This window comes from Perca fluviatilis, chromosome 11 (assembly GCF_010015445.1).
Source record: "Perca fluviatilis chromosome 11, GENO_Pfluv_1.0, whole genome shotgun sequence".
NCBI classification, from domain to species: Eukaryota; Metazoa; Chordata; class Actinopteri; order Perciformes; family Percidae; genus Perca; species Perca fluviatilis.
The window spans coordinates 27,344,490-27,360,084 of NC_053122.1; the positions used below are offsets into that span (position 1 = coordinate 27,344,490).

Consider the following 15,595-nt stretch of genomic DNA (forward strand, 5'->3'; position numbering starts at 1 on the left):
CACACTTTATCATTAAATTGTATACATTTAAAACGTCCAATTCAGTTGCAGGGCTGTAAAGACACACGGGGAGCGAAATTACTTAATATTTATTTAAAGAAGCGAATGCAGCATCCATTTACATAGTAACAAATATATACAAGACACAGAATATTACACTTAGTACAGATGTAGTCCATATATCCTAAAGATAATCCAGGATAATCCCACTTTGTCTCCCCACAGTGTCACAGTTACAAAAATAATGCATTGCGTAAGACACAGCATCTGTAATGAAGACACATGCAAAGCAGTTATATTTTAACACAGAAAATTCCATTAAGATTGTACATAATAAAATAAAGCTTTAAAGTCTAATAATACTTCATCAACATTGCAAAGTTGAGACACATATGGATGCAATATGAGCCATCACAGAATGTAGTGTTGTAATAAATGTCAGCTGCAGCATTCAGACAACTATTTCAGATGTCAGCAGCGGCACACAAAAAATGTTAGCCCTCTGTTCGACAACATATTCATCACCAATATTATACAAGCTGAATAATGGCTCAACCTGAACCCCTGACCCTGTTCTCCCCCCTCAAACTCTGGGCTTTTGATTTAGTGTAAAAGGCTTGTAAACCCACACTGAACTACACAGTTACTACTCAGCACAGCCAAATACAGGTACCCTGGCCCTATACATAACATCAATAACATAGGAGACATGCAAACATAACATTTAGAAGGCACATACTATGATAAAAATTAGATAGATATTCCAGGAGACTCCAGAGGCACCATGGGATGGGGCAGATAATGAGAGAGGGGGTAGGGGTACAGGGGCAGGTGGTGAATAAAGACCAGTGGGGGAGGGAGGGCATAATCCACTGCTGTGTGCCCTTCCCTGCTGAAAAGACCTGTCTGTTCCACTCCCAGTTTTAACAGAGATGGGAGAGATGAATTGGGTGGGGGGCGGTCTAACAAGGGGATCATGACAAGAGGAGAAAGTTGGTATTTCAGTGAACAGCAAAAACCCTCACAGTTCGTAGTCAGCTTTTAAAAGACTTAATTGAAACTGAAACCACCTATTGTGCACAGGCCTTCCTCATTGTAAGTAAATTCTGTCCACAATAGTTTGGAGATAGTTATGGAGCATTGTCTGTCCGGTCCGGTGCGCAGTTTCAGCCTGAAAACTGAGGCAGGTACAAAAACACCCAATACGCATCAGAAAAATTTCCATGCTCCAAATTATAGGTTAGAGTACTAAAGCCAAGCTTAACCCAGCACGATGGGGGAAAACAAATCACAGACTGAAAATTCATCAACAAACAGTTGGGAAAAGCCCACAAAACATTGTGAGTGACACTGCCAGCAGTATCAATACAGCCTGAGAAAATAGAGGAACTGAAGGACGCTTAGGCTTATGGCTTTAGTGTAGTGCTACAAAATATTTGGGATGGGGCTGAATCATGTTACATTGTTGTGGGTTGCACTCTTGTGGAAACAAATGTCTGCTTTTCTTTTGTGAAGTAACGTGAAGTAAACATTTTCGTAAGGCTAAAAACATTTAACTTCATGTTGCATATTTGCCCACATCTGGCTGTATGAAATGTGTTTTCTTTTAATGACAAACGTTTTCTTTTAATGACAAACGTCAGTCTCGTCCAATGTGGGAATCAGCTCTAAGAGGAGTGAGTGGAGTGCAGTGAGAAACATTGGAAGGGCTGTCTGTAAAATAAAAAATGTACAACGTAGCAACAAATAGTGTGATAAAGGTTATAAAACTAAGCATATTTATGGACGCCCTCCAATTCTTTAGACTCCGCTATAAAACAACTGTTTTGGTATCCAATGAACTGCCGTTTGTAAAACTGCCAGTTTCTCTCATCAGCGGTGGTGTAAGAATGAAAAAACATTTAATACAGCTGCCAGTCAATGTAAACATGCTGACTGGCTCCAGTCATTTTTAAAGTTTTCTATATCTATATTAGGAAGAAAAAACAAATCCACACCTAAACATAAGACAAGCCAACCAACGTGGATTTGGTAAGAGATAATAAAGGCCGTATGACGGTGCAAATAGCTAAGAATGATCTCTAGATGACCACCAGATGGCAGTGGAGGATAGTCTCATGGACAGAAGGCAGCCAGTCCTCCATGTTGACTCTAACCGGTCCATGCTGACAACAGTACTAAAGCCTGAAGGCACAGAAGTGAAAACTGGGAGTGTAGAAAACAGTGCTTGGAAGAATGCATGTGTATACATGCATGTGTGCAGTAACATATGAACAATACACAGAGCAAGAAAGGTCATCTTGTGAATATAAAATAGGTTTAGAATATAAGAATAAACTAGTTGCACTTCTTAGTGTTTGTGGATACTGCTGGACATGTCATTACAGATGTCATTCTCTCTTGGTCTTTCTTCATCAGTTCTTGTGATGAATGTGTAGTGTACAAAGTGCACAGGTGCATAGAGAATGAAAGTAAATACTTAAATATTACACTGTCATTTTTCTGACTGAACATCCCCCTGTCCATACTGTTTTTAAAAATCCATTACATCTTTTAATCTGACAGTATAAAAAAAAAAATCTCTTTACTCAAATAACTCCTAGGTACAAATTAGGTTCCTGTCTTGATATGTTTAGTCTTAAATTGCAATAAAGAAAAAGATATATTTTGGTTATTGAGAGTTGATCATCCACTACCATCCCCCCTTCTCATCCTCTCCATCGTGCTGTTCACCTCTTGCCTTGCTGTTTTTTTTAGTGTGGCAGAGGCACCACCACTTCAACATAGTTGTTGGGGAAGTATCCCGATTTTCCGCGAATGGCTCCCTCGAACCAGTTCTCATCGATTTGATTGACCAAGGTGATGATGTCACCCTCGTGGAAGCCCAGCTCTCCCTCGTTCTCTGGCTCAAAGTCATACAGTGCTTTACAGCATGGCTCAGCTGCACAGAGACACAAAAAGTGGAGAGATAGAAAGGAGGGAGAAATAAAAAATACTGTTATTTTGTGAAAAGAATGTTTGATCATTTCCCTTCAATAAGTTTAGTGTATCCTGTGTCACCAGTATGTTTTCTAATAGGACTCTGGAATAGACCATATAGGTTAGTCGTCAATGTGGTTAGGGAGAATCCTTCTGAAGCTCAAGATCAAAATCAATGTACTGACACGTTACACAGCTAAACTATTTTATTACATCCATAATGACCATGTTCAAGTTTTAGGCCAAGCCATTTTTTTGTCCTGCTTGACTGAAGAGGTGAATGATCTAAGACTCACCCCTCACTATATATGTAAAATGGACAGAGTGGCATGTAGTGATTTTTCTCAAGGTTCAGAAGCTTCATCAGTTAGTGAACAGGCATAAATACATATAAATACAAGTCAGTAAAACCATGACTCCAGGTCAAAAAAACTAACACTTTTTTGTTAAAGCTCCATTGTGTAATGTTTTGAGTTGATTCTTAGCAAAAAAAACCTTTGTTCTTTAACAAATATGTGCTCATTCATGTGTAATTACTTCCACCAACTAATAGGGCTTTGCCTCCGAACTTCGTTATTCGAAAAAAATAATTATATTCGAACACGGGGCATTATGGGCATTATTTTTTGTAAATGTGTTTGCTTGTAAACGTTTTCAATTCAGATTCCGAGGCTTTTTCCACGCATTTCAAAATGTAACTACACGTCGCTCGGCCATGGCTTGCATTTCCCCCGACCCATTTCCTGGTTCTCCTTCTCCATAAACAACGTGAAATCAAGGAGAGGGTTCACTTTTCCTGCTACAGATGTCTCACCGTGGTCAGAAAGAACATGGGAGACACTTTGTTCCTCTCACTATGATTCTAGAGTCGCTACTCACTCTGAAGCTACCGGTAATCACCATCACTCTCTCACTCTATGCACACACACACACACACACACACACACACACACACACACACACACACACACACACACCAGACCACTTACATAGGCTACGGTGAAAGCTCCGAACTTCCTGTCGAAAGCATACTGTTTGTGTTTAATCCAGGGTCTGACTTTTAATTAAAAAAAAACAGTCGTGGCAGTTTGTTTTTCTTCTGAAAACATCATTGGCTGCCTAATGACATTGACTGATACACTGCCCTCTGGTGGACAGAACATCTACAACTTAAGTTTGATAAAAATATAGGCCTTACTGGAAGGAATTTAATGGTCAAAATATTACTAATAAATATTCAAATATTAATAAACTTGATAAAAAAACTTCAAATATGATTTTTGGGCAAAAGTCAAAGCCTTACCAACTAATCAAAGTATTCTCGTACGCGTACAATCTGCCATTCAGAATCATTCAGAATACATATGACGGCCACCATGTTGCGCCTCCATCTTTAAAATACATTAGCCAGAGAGGGACATAACTCCGTCTTTCACGATTTTACACTCAGAATGCCAGGGAGGGGGGAGAAGATTACTCAAGGACATGTAACGGAGTCGCCAAGGAAGTTAAAAAGAGAATAAAACGACAAAGCAACAAGACCAAAGTTAATATTGGAGTGGCTTTTCCAAGATGGAAAGAGCTCATAAGGAGCAAGGATTTTAAAAAAGGGACGCCAAAGTTGCCTGCTTTCTTCTCAAAAGGTAATTCTGTCGATTTGTGTAAATTCGAAGTTTTATAGTTGCTTGGCTAACAATAGCATGGTTGTACATAACGCTAGAACGACGTCTAGGAAACTTTCCTTCGCGTCAATGATGAAAAAGGACCGTCTACCTCGTAACATAAACGTAATCATAGGTGTTGTGATTTCCCTGGCATACAACTCACGTCATGTGCAGTTGTAACACAGACTAGCTACAGCTAGAACAGCTGCGTGTAAACGATGGAGATACTAAGAGCTAATTTCGGTTTCATTGACATTGTTCATACTGCTCAGAGAAATATATTACAAACCCAAACCTCTGTTGCTTCTCTCTTACGCTGTAAACATTGCCTTACACTATTAATCTCATACAATATACAGAAAAACGATAGCAGTGATACTTTACTAACATTAGCTTGCATATTTTTGGGAACCTGATAGCTGATGTTAGCAATGAAATGGTACCAAAATAACAAAACTATTATTACGCTGGAAGGAACACTCCCGGACGAAGTCGTACTTCTTGGAATACTACGGCCACCGTAGGAGTTAAAACGCGCTCGGAATGGGAGGGGCTGGAAAGTAATATTCAGTTGGTTGTCCTATACAATTTCACCGCTAAATGGGAGAAATTCTTACACAATGTAGCTTTAAAATTTTAGATTTGGTCGACAACTTTGACTGAAACGCCACAACCACTGATCACTTAAAACAAAGCTAGTACATGGTTTGCTGATATATTTTTTTTTTTTACATACGCAGTCTTGGTCAAACAGAGTAATATGCACACTCAAACAAGCCCTGTCTTGTTCTCAGGACCTGACGACTGGACACAGTGGACCCAACAACACCGTTCAATGTTAGTCAAATCCTTTACCGGCACACAGACATGCATACACCTCTCTACCACACAGATGTGCGCCAGAGTGAGTGAAAGTATCACGTTATCTTCATGTCTCACTCACGCCGTCTGCTCTTGATTGACGTTCTTTGGAAGGATGGACCTGGATATTGTGCAGGGGCGGGTTAATGTCGCAGAAGGAAAGACACACCAGTCTTAAAAATTAGATGGACTTGCGCCCCACACACACACACAGACACACACACACACACACACACACACACACACACACACACACACACACACACACAAAAAAAACACAGACACACCACACACACACACACACACACACACACACACACACACACACACACACACACACACACACACACACACACACACACACACACACACACACACACACACACACACACACACACACACACACAGTTTACCAGGAGAGTAAGCTGGAGGGGTTGTTGCAGCTGGTGAGTATCCTCCGTTAGAGTTTTCTACCTCTCCATAGTCATAGGATGGTCTGGGTTTGGGTGTGTATTCGCGCCTTGGACGAGACTGAGCGTCATTCACCCTGCACATAATCAGAATAAAAAAACATCACCTCTATGAGCTCACAAGTAGGAGATGCACCAATACGGATATAGACAGATTTAACAAAGAGATGTTAATTGGTTTTATTGTGGGCTATAATCCAATTACTACAACTACAAGTAAAATGTCAAAAACAAAACAATGCCAAAGTAAAATGTATATTTAATTCCTGTAATGGGGGAAAAAGGGATTATATAAAAATGATCAAAAAACCAAAGATAATTATCCAAATATATATAAAAATATATATAAAAATAAAATGTGCTCAGCAGAAGCTGCTGCTTGTAATCAGATGGTAAAAGAAAAGATGTTACTGCTGAATCATCCCTTGTCACAAGCCAGAGGACAACCTCAACATACAAAGGCATGCCATCTTCCACACACGGTCTTGGCACTGACCTTTCTCTCAGTTTGTCAGAAAGCTCCTCCAGGACCTGTGTGGCCTGTCTGTGGTACTGCAGCAGAGACTCCACAAAAGAAGACAGCTGACTCACCTGCTCCACCTACATGCACACAAAAATTTTAGAACGAGACCAAACACAGAAACAACAGTGGTGCTTCAGAGAATTCTTTACTGGTTAATCATTTGCATTCCGGTCTCCTATTATACCATTTGTTTATCAGTACGTCATAAAAACTTAAAAAATCTCATAATTACAGGTATGAAAACGGTACCGGACAGATACAGAAGTAACATACACCTTGCTAGCAGCGAAGCTGTCAGCAGCTTGCAACATGCATATCCAGTGCAAGTAGAAACAGAGACACTAGCCAGAATAAATACTATCAGGTACTCTATAGGCACATCAAAATCATACATTTTTAGTTTGGCTACCATGTTTCATACAGCTCTAATGATGATTATTTAAGGTAAAGTATCTCACAAAAGTGAGTACACCCCTCACATTTTAGTAAATATTTCATTACATCTTTTAATGGGACAACACTGAAGAAATGACACTTTGCTACAATGTAAAGTATTAAGTGTACAGCTTGAATAACAGTGTAAATGTGCTGTCCCCTCAAAATAACAACATACAGCCATTAATGTCTAAACCACTGGCAACAAAAGTCAGTACACCCCTATGTTAAATTCCCATAGAGGCAGGCAGATTTTTATTTTTAAAGGCCAGTTATTTCATGGATCCAGGATACTATGCATCCTGATAAAGTTCCCTTGGCCTTTGGAATTAAAATAGCCCCACATCATCACATAGCCTTCACCATACCTAGAGATTGGCATGGGGTACTTTCCATAAAACCATCTCTCAATGCAAATCAAACCAGCTATTAGGGTAACTGACATAAAACCATGCCAATCTCTAGGTATGGTTATACAAGCTGTAAACTTAATACTTTACATTGTAGCAAAGTGTCATTTCTTCAGTGTTGTCCCATTAAAAGATATAATGAAATATTTACTAAAATGTGAGGAGTGTACTCACTTTTGTGAGATACTGTAATTTCTTTTTCATAATTTGCTTCCCTATTTTGAGTTTGTCTAACTAGTTCTTAAAGGCATTATTCACTGCCTAATGTTTCATTATAGAATATGCCAATTCAACTACATCTGCTTCAGCCATTAATGCTTTTAACCATATCCCAATAATTGTATCAGAGTATTGATACAAGTTGATTGAAGTATTGATACATTTTGGCTCCCCAAAGAAAACTAGACAGCATTATAAAACTTCTACCTGGTGTGAACTCTACTTATCTATCAAACCACCAATTAAGGTGACACAGCATTTCCACTGGCACTGATTAAATTGATGACTTATTTATTACATTAAGTCTATTAAGAATTATTATATCATATTGTTGACTTTGGACATGTTAACAACACTTAGCCTACTTTATTGGCAACAGGATTAATTGAATAATTTTTTTTTTTTAAATCAAGATTAGTCTACAGTTACTCACATCTGTTTCCAGCAGGTTGTACATGGAGCCTTCAGCCATTTCTTTGGACTCGTGGAACTTCTCCAGGGCCTGCCTGATCTCGTCATCTTGGATTTTACCTTGACGTTTCTTCTTATAATCATAGTCCAGACGGCGGCCCTCTAGCTTCTTCAGGTGGTACTGAGGTGGTGAAAGAGTTGGGATTGGGAGGATGAGGTTTCACAAATGATATTATATGAGTAATTCAAGCATTTTTACTTGTGTATGATATAGGGCTGTCAGCATTAACGCGTTAATCACGTTGCGATTAAGGGCCGAGCATAACACGTTCATTTTTTATTTTATTTTTTTAAATCGCAATAAACGCATGCAGCCATTTATTAATTTATTTTCACGTCACTCGGCTTCGCGTCGTGCCTAACAGGCTATTATTTTGACCCTTTGCCGCACCTTTACTTATCATACTTCCTCGTAACACATCCTCCTGCTGCAGGCATGATGGAGAAAGACAGCAGCAACAGAATTCTGAATGGTGCTTTTTATTTTCCAAAACTCCCGGACGGCTCGTAGACAAATCGAAAGCCATATGCACATTGTTACGAGCTAAGCATAGTACAGTTAACGTGACTCAGGCTGATGCTAGTGGGCTCAGGCAAAGCACTATTTTGGAGAGTGCTACTCGCCAACCTGTTGATGAAACCAAAGTGCAAAGTGCAAACGCTGTCTCATCAACCGGTGATCAGTGGACGTCAGTGAGTAATCAAAAGTATTTAGAAGTTACTGCACACTATATTGACTCTGGTAAGTAGGGTTGGGTAGCGAAATGTGCCGACCTAAACGGTAGTAACAAAACCAAATAAGAACGAAAATTTCTCTGCCTCATTTTGGTGCCTGACTTTACACTACACCTGATAGCAGGTAACGTTAGCCTACTGTTAGCTAGCAGCTGGATTAAACACGTTTAAAATGCTGACAGCTAACGTTAAACAGTGTAAAGTGTGACTGTATTTTACTGTAGAGGATTCCAATACCGGGACGTAACCGTCTGCTCTGCAGCGCAGGAGCTGCCGTTGTCGGAATTAAACAACACAGACGGTGCGTTCACTTAAAACAGGTAGCCTCGTGGTGCATTCACAGTAATTGTAAAATACCCTTTTCCCATCTGGTGGTTGTTTTTGTCGTTCAACAGCAATTTACTGGTGAAATAAGTTATAGTTATTACATTATTATTAAATCTTTAATTTGACCATGGCTTTAACAATAAACAAGTTCCTGACTGTTGTTTAGTAACATTTTTTTCTTCTTTTTTCTTCTTTTGTTTACAGTAAATAAACAAATACAAATCTTAAAGTCAAATTTATAAAGTAACTTTCTTTGCATTAATTTGATTCCCAATCAAGATACACTGGTAATAATTGCTTTCCATTGTTAATATGTACTTAAAAACAGTTCTGAAATGCAAAATAATAGAATTTTAATCATGTGATAAAACATGCAATTAATCGCGATTAACTATAAAAATTCAGCGATCAATCGCGATTCCAAAATTTTTTATCGTTTGACAGCCCTAGTATGATAGTTTGAGAAATTTGCTAGATTTAAACATTTGCATGTCATTTCACCACCAGGACAGTAAATACCATTTCCTAAAGTTTCATATTGCAGCTGACACACAGACTGTGGAGCTCATTAGTCAATGCCTGGCCTGTACATGTAGAGGCATAGTACCTCTTTAATTCTACCTGAATGTCTTTGATATCCTTCTCAGCGACTGCCTGCAGCGGGTCAATAAAGTTCTGCTTTACATCAATATCCAGAGAGTCTTTGATCTCGGCCATCCTCTTCATTGACTCCCCAATGTCTGTTAGAGCCCCACCTGCAGTTCACACACATGCAAAATACCAGCATTAGGGAATGTGGGACATCGTGAGGCATGTTAATAATAATAGTTAGCTCTATACTAAGATTCATGCCCCCCCGCTAATCAAACATACACCAAAACGTACATCTCTCTTTCACCCTATACCTTATCCTTTAACTGCCTTCGCTGTTCTTACCAAAACTGGTGTCCTCGCCCATATCCCGTCCATACTTAGTCATGCACTCCCCCAGGAGGCCCTCAGGCTGAGGGTAGCCCGGACTCTTGACCTGCCCACGCATTTTGGACACTGTGTTGAGCATGGACAGCTTAGCTCTCGTTGCCGGGTTGGGCTGGAGGTACTCCGATGTTTTACTGATGACTTCCACCACCGCTTTGCTGGTAACATCTGCTCTCTGGTAGTACAGGTTAGAGAAAGACAATCATTTATGTGTGTGCATATGATGAGTTTTATGCCTCTAAGAGTGTGAGTGAGGGAAACTTGGGTGACATCATTTAACTAGTTTAACTAAAGTAAAACAAAAGAACATATTCTACTTTTTTTTTTTTAAATCCACTTTCTTCAATAAATATAACTCGCCAATTTCGTCAACATAAATACATGTAAGCAGCAGGCTTATTCAATAAGGGCATACAATAGTGATGAAATAATAATAGTGCCCTTAGGCTTAAAGCAACATCATGCTACAACAGCAACAAGGCTCTGGAGTTATTGGAGATGTTTAGATCCTATTAGCTGGAAACAATCCTATGCAGTAACCACTAGAATCTAATTCTACAAATAATATCATATTAATAATATTAGTGCAGCCTAATCTTTATCTGCAACTCTGCAGAAGTACCAGGTTTAAACAGAATGATTAGACAAGCAAAAAAGAAAGAAGAAAAAAGCTGAGCAGCATTCGAATGTTGATTTAGATTTTGAATGTCAACATTATAAATGAAACTTCAAACTATTTGGTACAACCCTAATGTTTAGTGTAACTATTTTCTTAAAATGTTTTGTTAATCACTTTATAACATGGAGTTTGAAAAGTGCACCATAGATAAAGATTATTATTATATTATTATAAAATGTATGTATGTTACCCTCTCGAGGTCCTTGAAGTCTTCATCCAGTTTGGTTCCCTCTGCACCTCCAACCTTCTCACTCACCAGCTGTGAACACAGAACATTCAGAGTACTGAAGGCAAATGATGGATGAATACTTCTAGGATTCCACATGTTGTGCTCCGTGACCAAATTGACAATCTACAGACATGGTCATATGAGAAAATAAATGATTGATTAAACCCTTGAAACTTGTAATCATAATATTGTGAATATTTTTGTTAACTGTCTTGCACTGCATTTCCAAGTGGGAGGCCAACTACAGAACATCATTTCTGGAGCTGATAGGGGATCAGGACAAGGACACTTTAACAGGGTGAAAACCTGTTGTCAAAAGGGATTTAACCGGACCTTCACAACTACACTGCGGTCGGTTTCAAAACTTTAATGGATATTTAACAATTTCCATATTTTTTTTCTGGGCCTGGTAAACACAATTCTCAAATTCCAAGACATACCCATGTTTCCATCAGTGGAGGAACCTCAAGTCTGCGTGAGGGAATGAATGCTGAAAACTGGACTTTCCTCTCTACCGAGAGCCTCAGTTCCATAAGGAATTCTATTAAATGGTTTTCCTTTTTCCATCAGGTCAGCACACACATTGCAGTTTCGTACACTACAACCACGTCCATGGATACTTTTACCACACACACACACACACACACACACACACACACACACACACACACACAATCTTGCTCTCAATTCATAACCTGACTCATACATGGCACATACGTTCTCCATTTGTCATCCAGAGCAAGAAACTCTAAAATCTAGTCCAGTTGGCTGGCAGGCCAAACAGAGACTCATTGTGTGTGTGTGTGTGTGTGTGTGTGTGTGTTTTTCCATTGGTTCAACTCGGTGCAGCTGTCAGCACCACACTGCAAATAAAACTATGACCAGATGGATCAATCAATCTCTCTAGTCTATACAATAAACAGGCTTGGTAAAGTTGTTTTGTATGAAACAGTCAGTGGCTCTGAAAATACCCTAAACTCTGTTTGCCAATTGATTTATGTGATATAATTCAGCCCCACATGTTCCCTAATTATGAAGTCTAATAAACAGCATTTTAATTGCAATTAATGAATCTCTTGGTACCAGATGTGAAGATGTGGCATATAGATGAGTGAAATCCAAACACAAACACACTTTCAGCACCCCATCTGGCTTCATGAATGCCAGCACTCATTTGTTTGTCCTCCATGACTAACAAACCTGCCCCTCCCGGTCTGACTACTAAATGTAATCTACAGTATGTTGAAAAACTTGTTTTAGTTGTAGGTATGACATTTTGCTTTAAATTATTTTTTACCCGGTTACTTAAAATGGCTAAAAGCTAAATCTAAATAAGTAAACTAAAAAAGGGGTTTAAAAAGACAAACACATTTGATGGAGAGCATGTGGGTTTAGTGTTGTTGGTCAATGACAAAAGAAAGATAAATTACATGATGTGGAATAAAATAAACAGCAATATTTAAGACCCTGTGCACAGTGTCAGCTATAGATTGGTGGATTAGCAATTTAGCTGACTAATCTGTTGAATCATTGATTGAATCAAGTATATTTTTATGACGTGTACGACGTGGAGCTTCTTAGGCAACTAACAGAATTGATTAGCCTATCCTCCTCCACCCTGTTTTATTTCTTTATAGCCTGAATGGCTTGTTGACCAGGCCTGTGCTAATAGAGAGCAGGGTGTTCAGTATAGGTCCTGTATGTTAACAAATGGAAGCTATACGGTATATAAGATTTTTGTGCACTCATCCCTGGTTTGATATTATTGCTGTATTGTAAATGTACTGACTAAATCTGTGTCTACTGGTTTGAGCAGAGTATTCACATAACTAAGATTCCATTACACACCCACTAAAAAAAAGTGACATCACTTGCATGTGACAGTGTTTGGCCAAAGCAAGGACCTGTTGCAAGGAAGGTGTCATTAAAACATAAGCCATCTGTTTTGCAGGCCATGTCTTGTTGAGTTTCAGGTTTGTGGTGGAGGGTTTAACCTTCAACTGTCTCAAGAGCCAACAGTTATATTTCTTTCCTAAGAGGGATGAGCGCCAGTTGAAATTTCGAAGCACAAGACAAACCTGACTCAATAAATCCAGATTTCCGGACTACTTTGTAGATTTACAGCGGGGAAAATAAGTATTGAACGCGTCAACATTTTTCGTTTGCAAACAAAAGGTTTCACTCAAGAAGCATTTCACTATGTGTAAAAGCAAAGAGCTGTCCCAAAACTTTCACAGGCTTATTGTAGAAAAACATACGGATGGCATTGGTTACAGACGAACATCTAAACTTCTGAAAGTTCCAGTGAGCACTGTTGGGGCCATTATCCAGAAGTGGAAAGAACATCATTTCACCATTAACCGGCCACGACCAGGTGCTCTTCGCAAGATTTCTGACAAAAGGAGCCATAGAATACTTAGAAGAGTTGTCGAAGAACCAATGACTACTCTCGGAGATCTTCAGAAAAACCTGGAAGAAGCAGGTACAGTTGTTTCAAAGAAAACCATTAGTAATGCACTCAACTGCCATGGCCTTTATGCACGCACACCACGCAAGACACCACTGCAACATCTGGAAAAGCCAATGACATACTGGGAGAATATAATCTGGTCGGATGAAACCAAAATTGAACTCTTTGGCTGTCATAGCATACACCATGTTTGGAGGAGAAATGGCACTGCACAACACCCTAAAAACACCATACCAACAGTGAAGTTTGGAGGTGGGAGCATCATAGCGTGGGGCTGTTTTTCAGCATCTGGCACTGGCAGACTTCATATAATTGAAGGAAGGATGAATGGAGAAATGTACCGTGACATTCTTGATAAGAATCTGCTGCCATCTACCAGGATGCTGAAGATGAAACAAGGGTGGACATCCCAAACACACAGCCAAGGAAACTCAATTGGTTTCAGAGAAAGAAAATCAAGCTGTTAGAATGGCCCAGTCAATCACCCGACTTGAATCCAAATGAAAACCTCTGGAAAGAAGAGGTTCATAGAAGATGCACCCGGAACCTTCAAGATTTGAAGACAGTTTGTGTGGAAGAATGGGCAAAAATTACAGCTGAGCAATGTGTGCGACTAGTTTCTTCATACAGGAGGCGTCTTGAAGCTGTCATTACCAACAAAGGCTTTTCTAAGTATTAAATACATTTCAGCATTTCCCTGTGTCATTTCACTTTATTACACACACACACACACACACACACCTTAATTTATGGACTTATTTGTTTTGATACCTTTGTATGTGTGGATTACTTGGGTTGTTACTGACATCTGGTGAAAATTTCATGCCGATAGCCCCATCAGAAATATCTTTACTGAGAAAAATGTTGACACGTTCAATATTTATTTCCCCCGCTGTGTGTGTGTGTGTGTGTGTTATATATATATATATATATTTTATTTTATTTTTTCTTTTCAGTTTTAAATGGATGCTACGTCTATCACACTGATAGTGTAACAAGAAAATTTGGAGATGTATTCAAAAATTAGATGTTCAGCTATGGTATAGTGTCACCAAAGTTAAAATCATCAGCATGGAATATCACTATGATAGTAAATGATTCAGGGCCTGTATGGCACTATGGATCCTTTATATTTTAAGAGATAAATACTTGACTAGAGATCATGACTTTTCTGCGATACATTAGAATATAGAAGTGTTGAAATAAATGTAAGTACACATAACAATCTTAAATATATATTTCAAGACATTATCAATGGCTCACAGGTTCAGTTCTGTTGTTGGAAACATAGGAGACACAGCTGAGAGATGACTTTGAACTAGCTACAGTATCACCACAACACATCCAAATTTGTCCTGAGACAAGTGTTTTGAAAACATTGTGTAATCCAGCACTTTAGAGATAGCCAACATGACTATAGCTTTAGGGTATTAGCTAACACTTGAGTGATTTATCTACCTGCTGTTTAACAGAACAGCAAAACACGAAGAAACCAAGCACTAACCATCGCATACAGTATCTCCATCGAACCAGAAACTCATCCTTTCAATGCCTGACTTCTGTGTCAGTCATAAACTTCGACACATAAACGTTAGTTGATCTTATACTTGCGTTAATTTAGTGAACATTCAACATATTTTAGTGAATATTGCTAATTTTGAACCCTGGCTAAGGGACAGTAACTTAAGTGCTTCAACATAACGTCAGGAAAAAAAAAACTATGGAAGCTAACGAAAAGTTAACGTGCTACGCTAAAACGTTACAAACGCCAATTTGCCAACTCTCTAGATTAGCATTAACTTTAGTTAAATTAGCTAGCTAAGTAGCTAACGTTAACGTTAAGTGGGTTGAGCCACAACACATTTGACAGTTGTTGACTAGTTTAATAACAATATAACATTAGCTCGTAACGTTATACTTTTCAAGTATAAAGCGTTTCATATAACGTTAAGTTAAGTAGCGTTAGTGTTTTATCGTTAACGCTAGCTAACTAGCTACCCATAACATTTTCACTTTGGTTAGCTAACTAGCTAACGTTAGCTTGAAACTAGCATAAACTCGCAATAAAAGTAGTTTTAGTTAGCTTAGTTAGCTAGCTTTGGCTAGCTAAGCTAACAAAAGTCGCGCTCTTACCTGACTCGCTTT

At 38.9% G+C, this 15,595-nt stretch overlaps 1 protein-coding gene across 2 annotated transcripts in view; it reads right to left on the reverse strand.

Annotated features, from left to right (window-relative positions):
* Positions 1–72: 72 nt before the first annotated feature.
* The window catches only part of LOC120567871 (endophilin-A2-like), a 15,760-nt gene continuing 237 nt past the window's right edge, over positions 73–15,595 (reverse strand). Inside the window, exons 1-9 of one of the 2 annotated variants that reach the window (XM_039814964.1) lie at positions 15,584–15,595; positions 10,942–11,010; positions 10,031–10,247; positions 9,716–9,849; positions 7,995–8,153; positions 6,471–6,574; positions 5,918–6,051; positions 5,587–5,625; positions 73–2,941 (exon numbers count right to left, since the gene is read on the reverse strand). The exon at positions 15,584–15,595 is cut by the window's right edge and continues 237 nt beyond it. In XM_039814964.1, the coding sequence (XP_039670898.1) occupies positions 2,754–2,941; positions 5,587–5,625; positions 5,918–6,051; positions 6,471–6,574; positions 7,995–8,153; positions 9,716–9,849; positions 10,031–10,247; positions 10,942–11,010; positions 15,584–15,595 (1,056 nt within the window). In that variant the 3' untranslated portion in view covers positions 73–2,753. The remainder of the gene's footprint in view (positions 2,942–5,586; positions 5,626–5,917; positions 6,052–6,470; positions 6,575–7,994; positions 8,154–9,715; positions 9,850–10,030; positions 10,248–10,941; positions 11,011–15,583) is intronic. The other variant, XM_039814965.1, reaches the window with a different exon arrangement.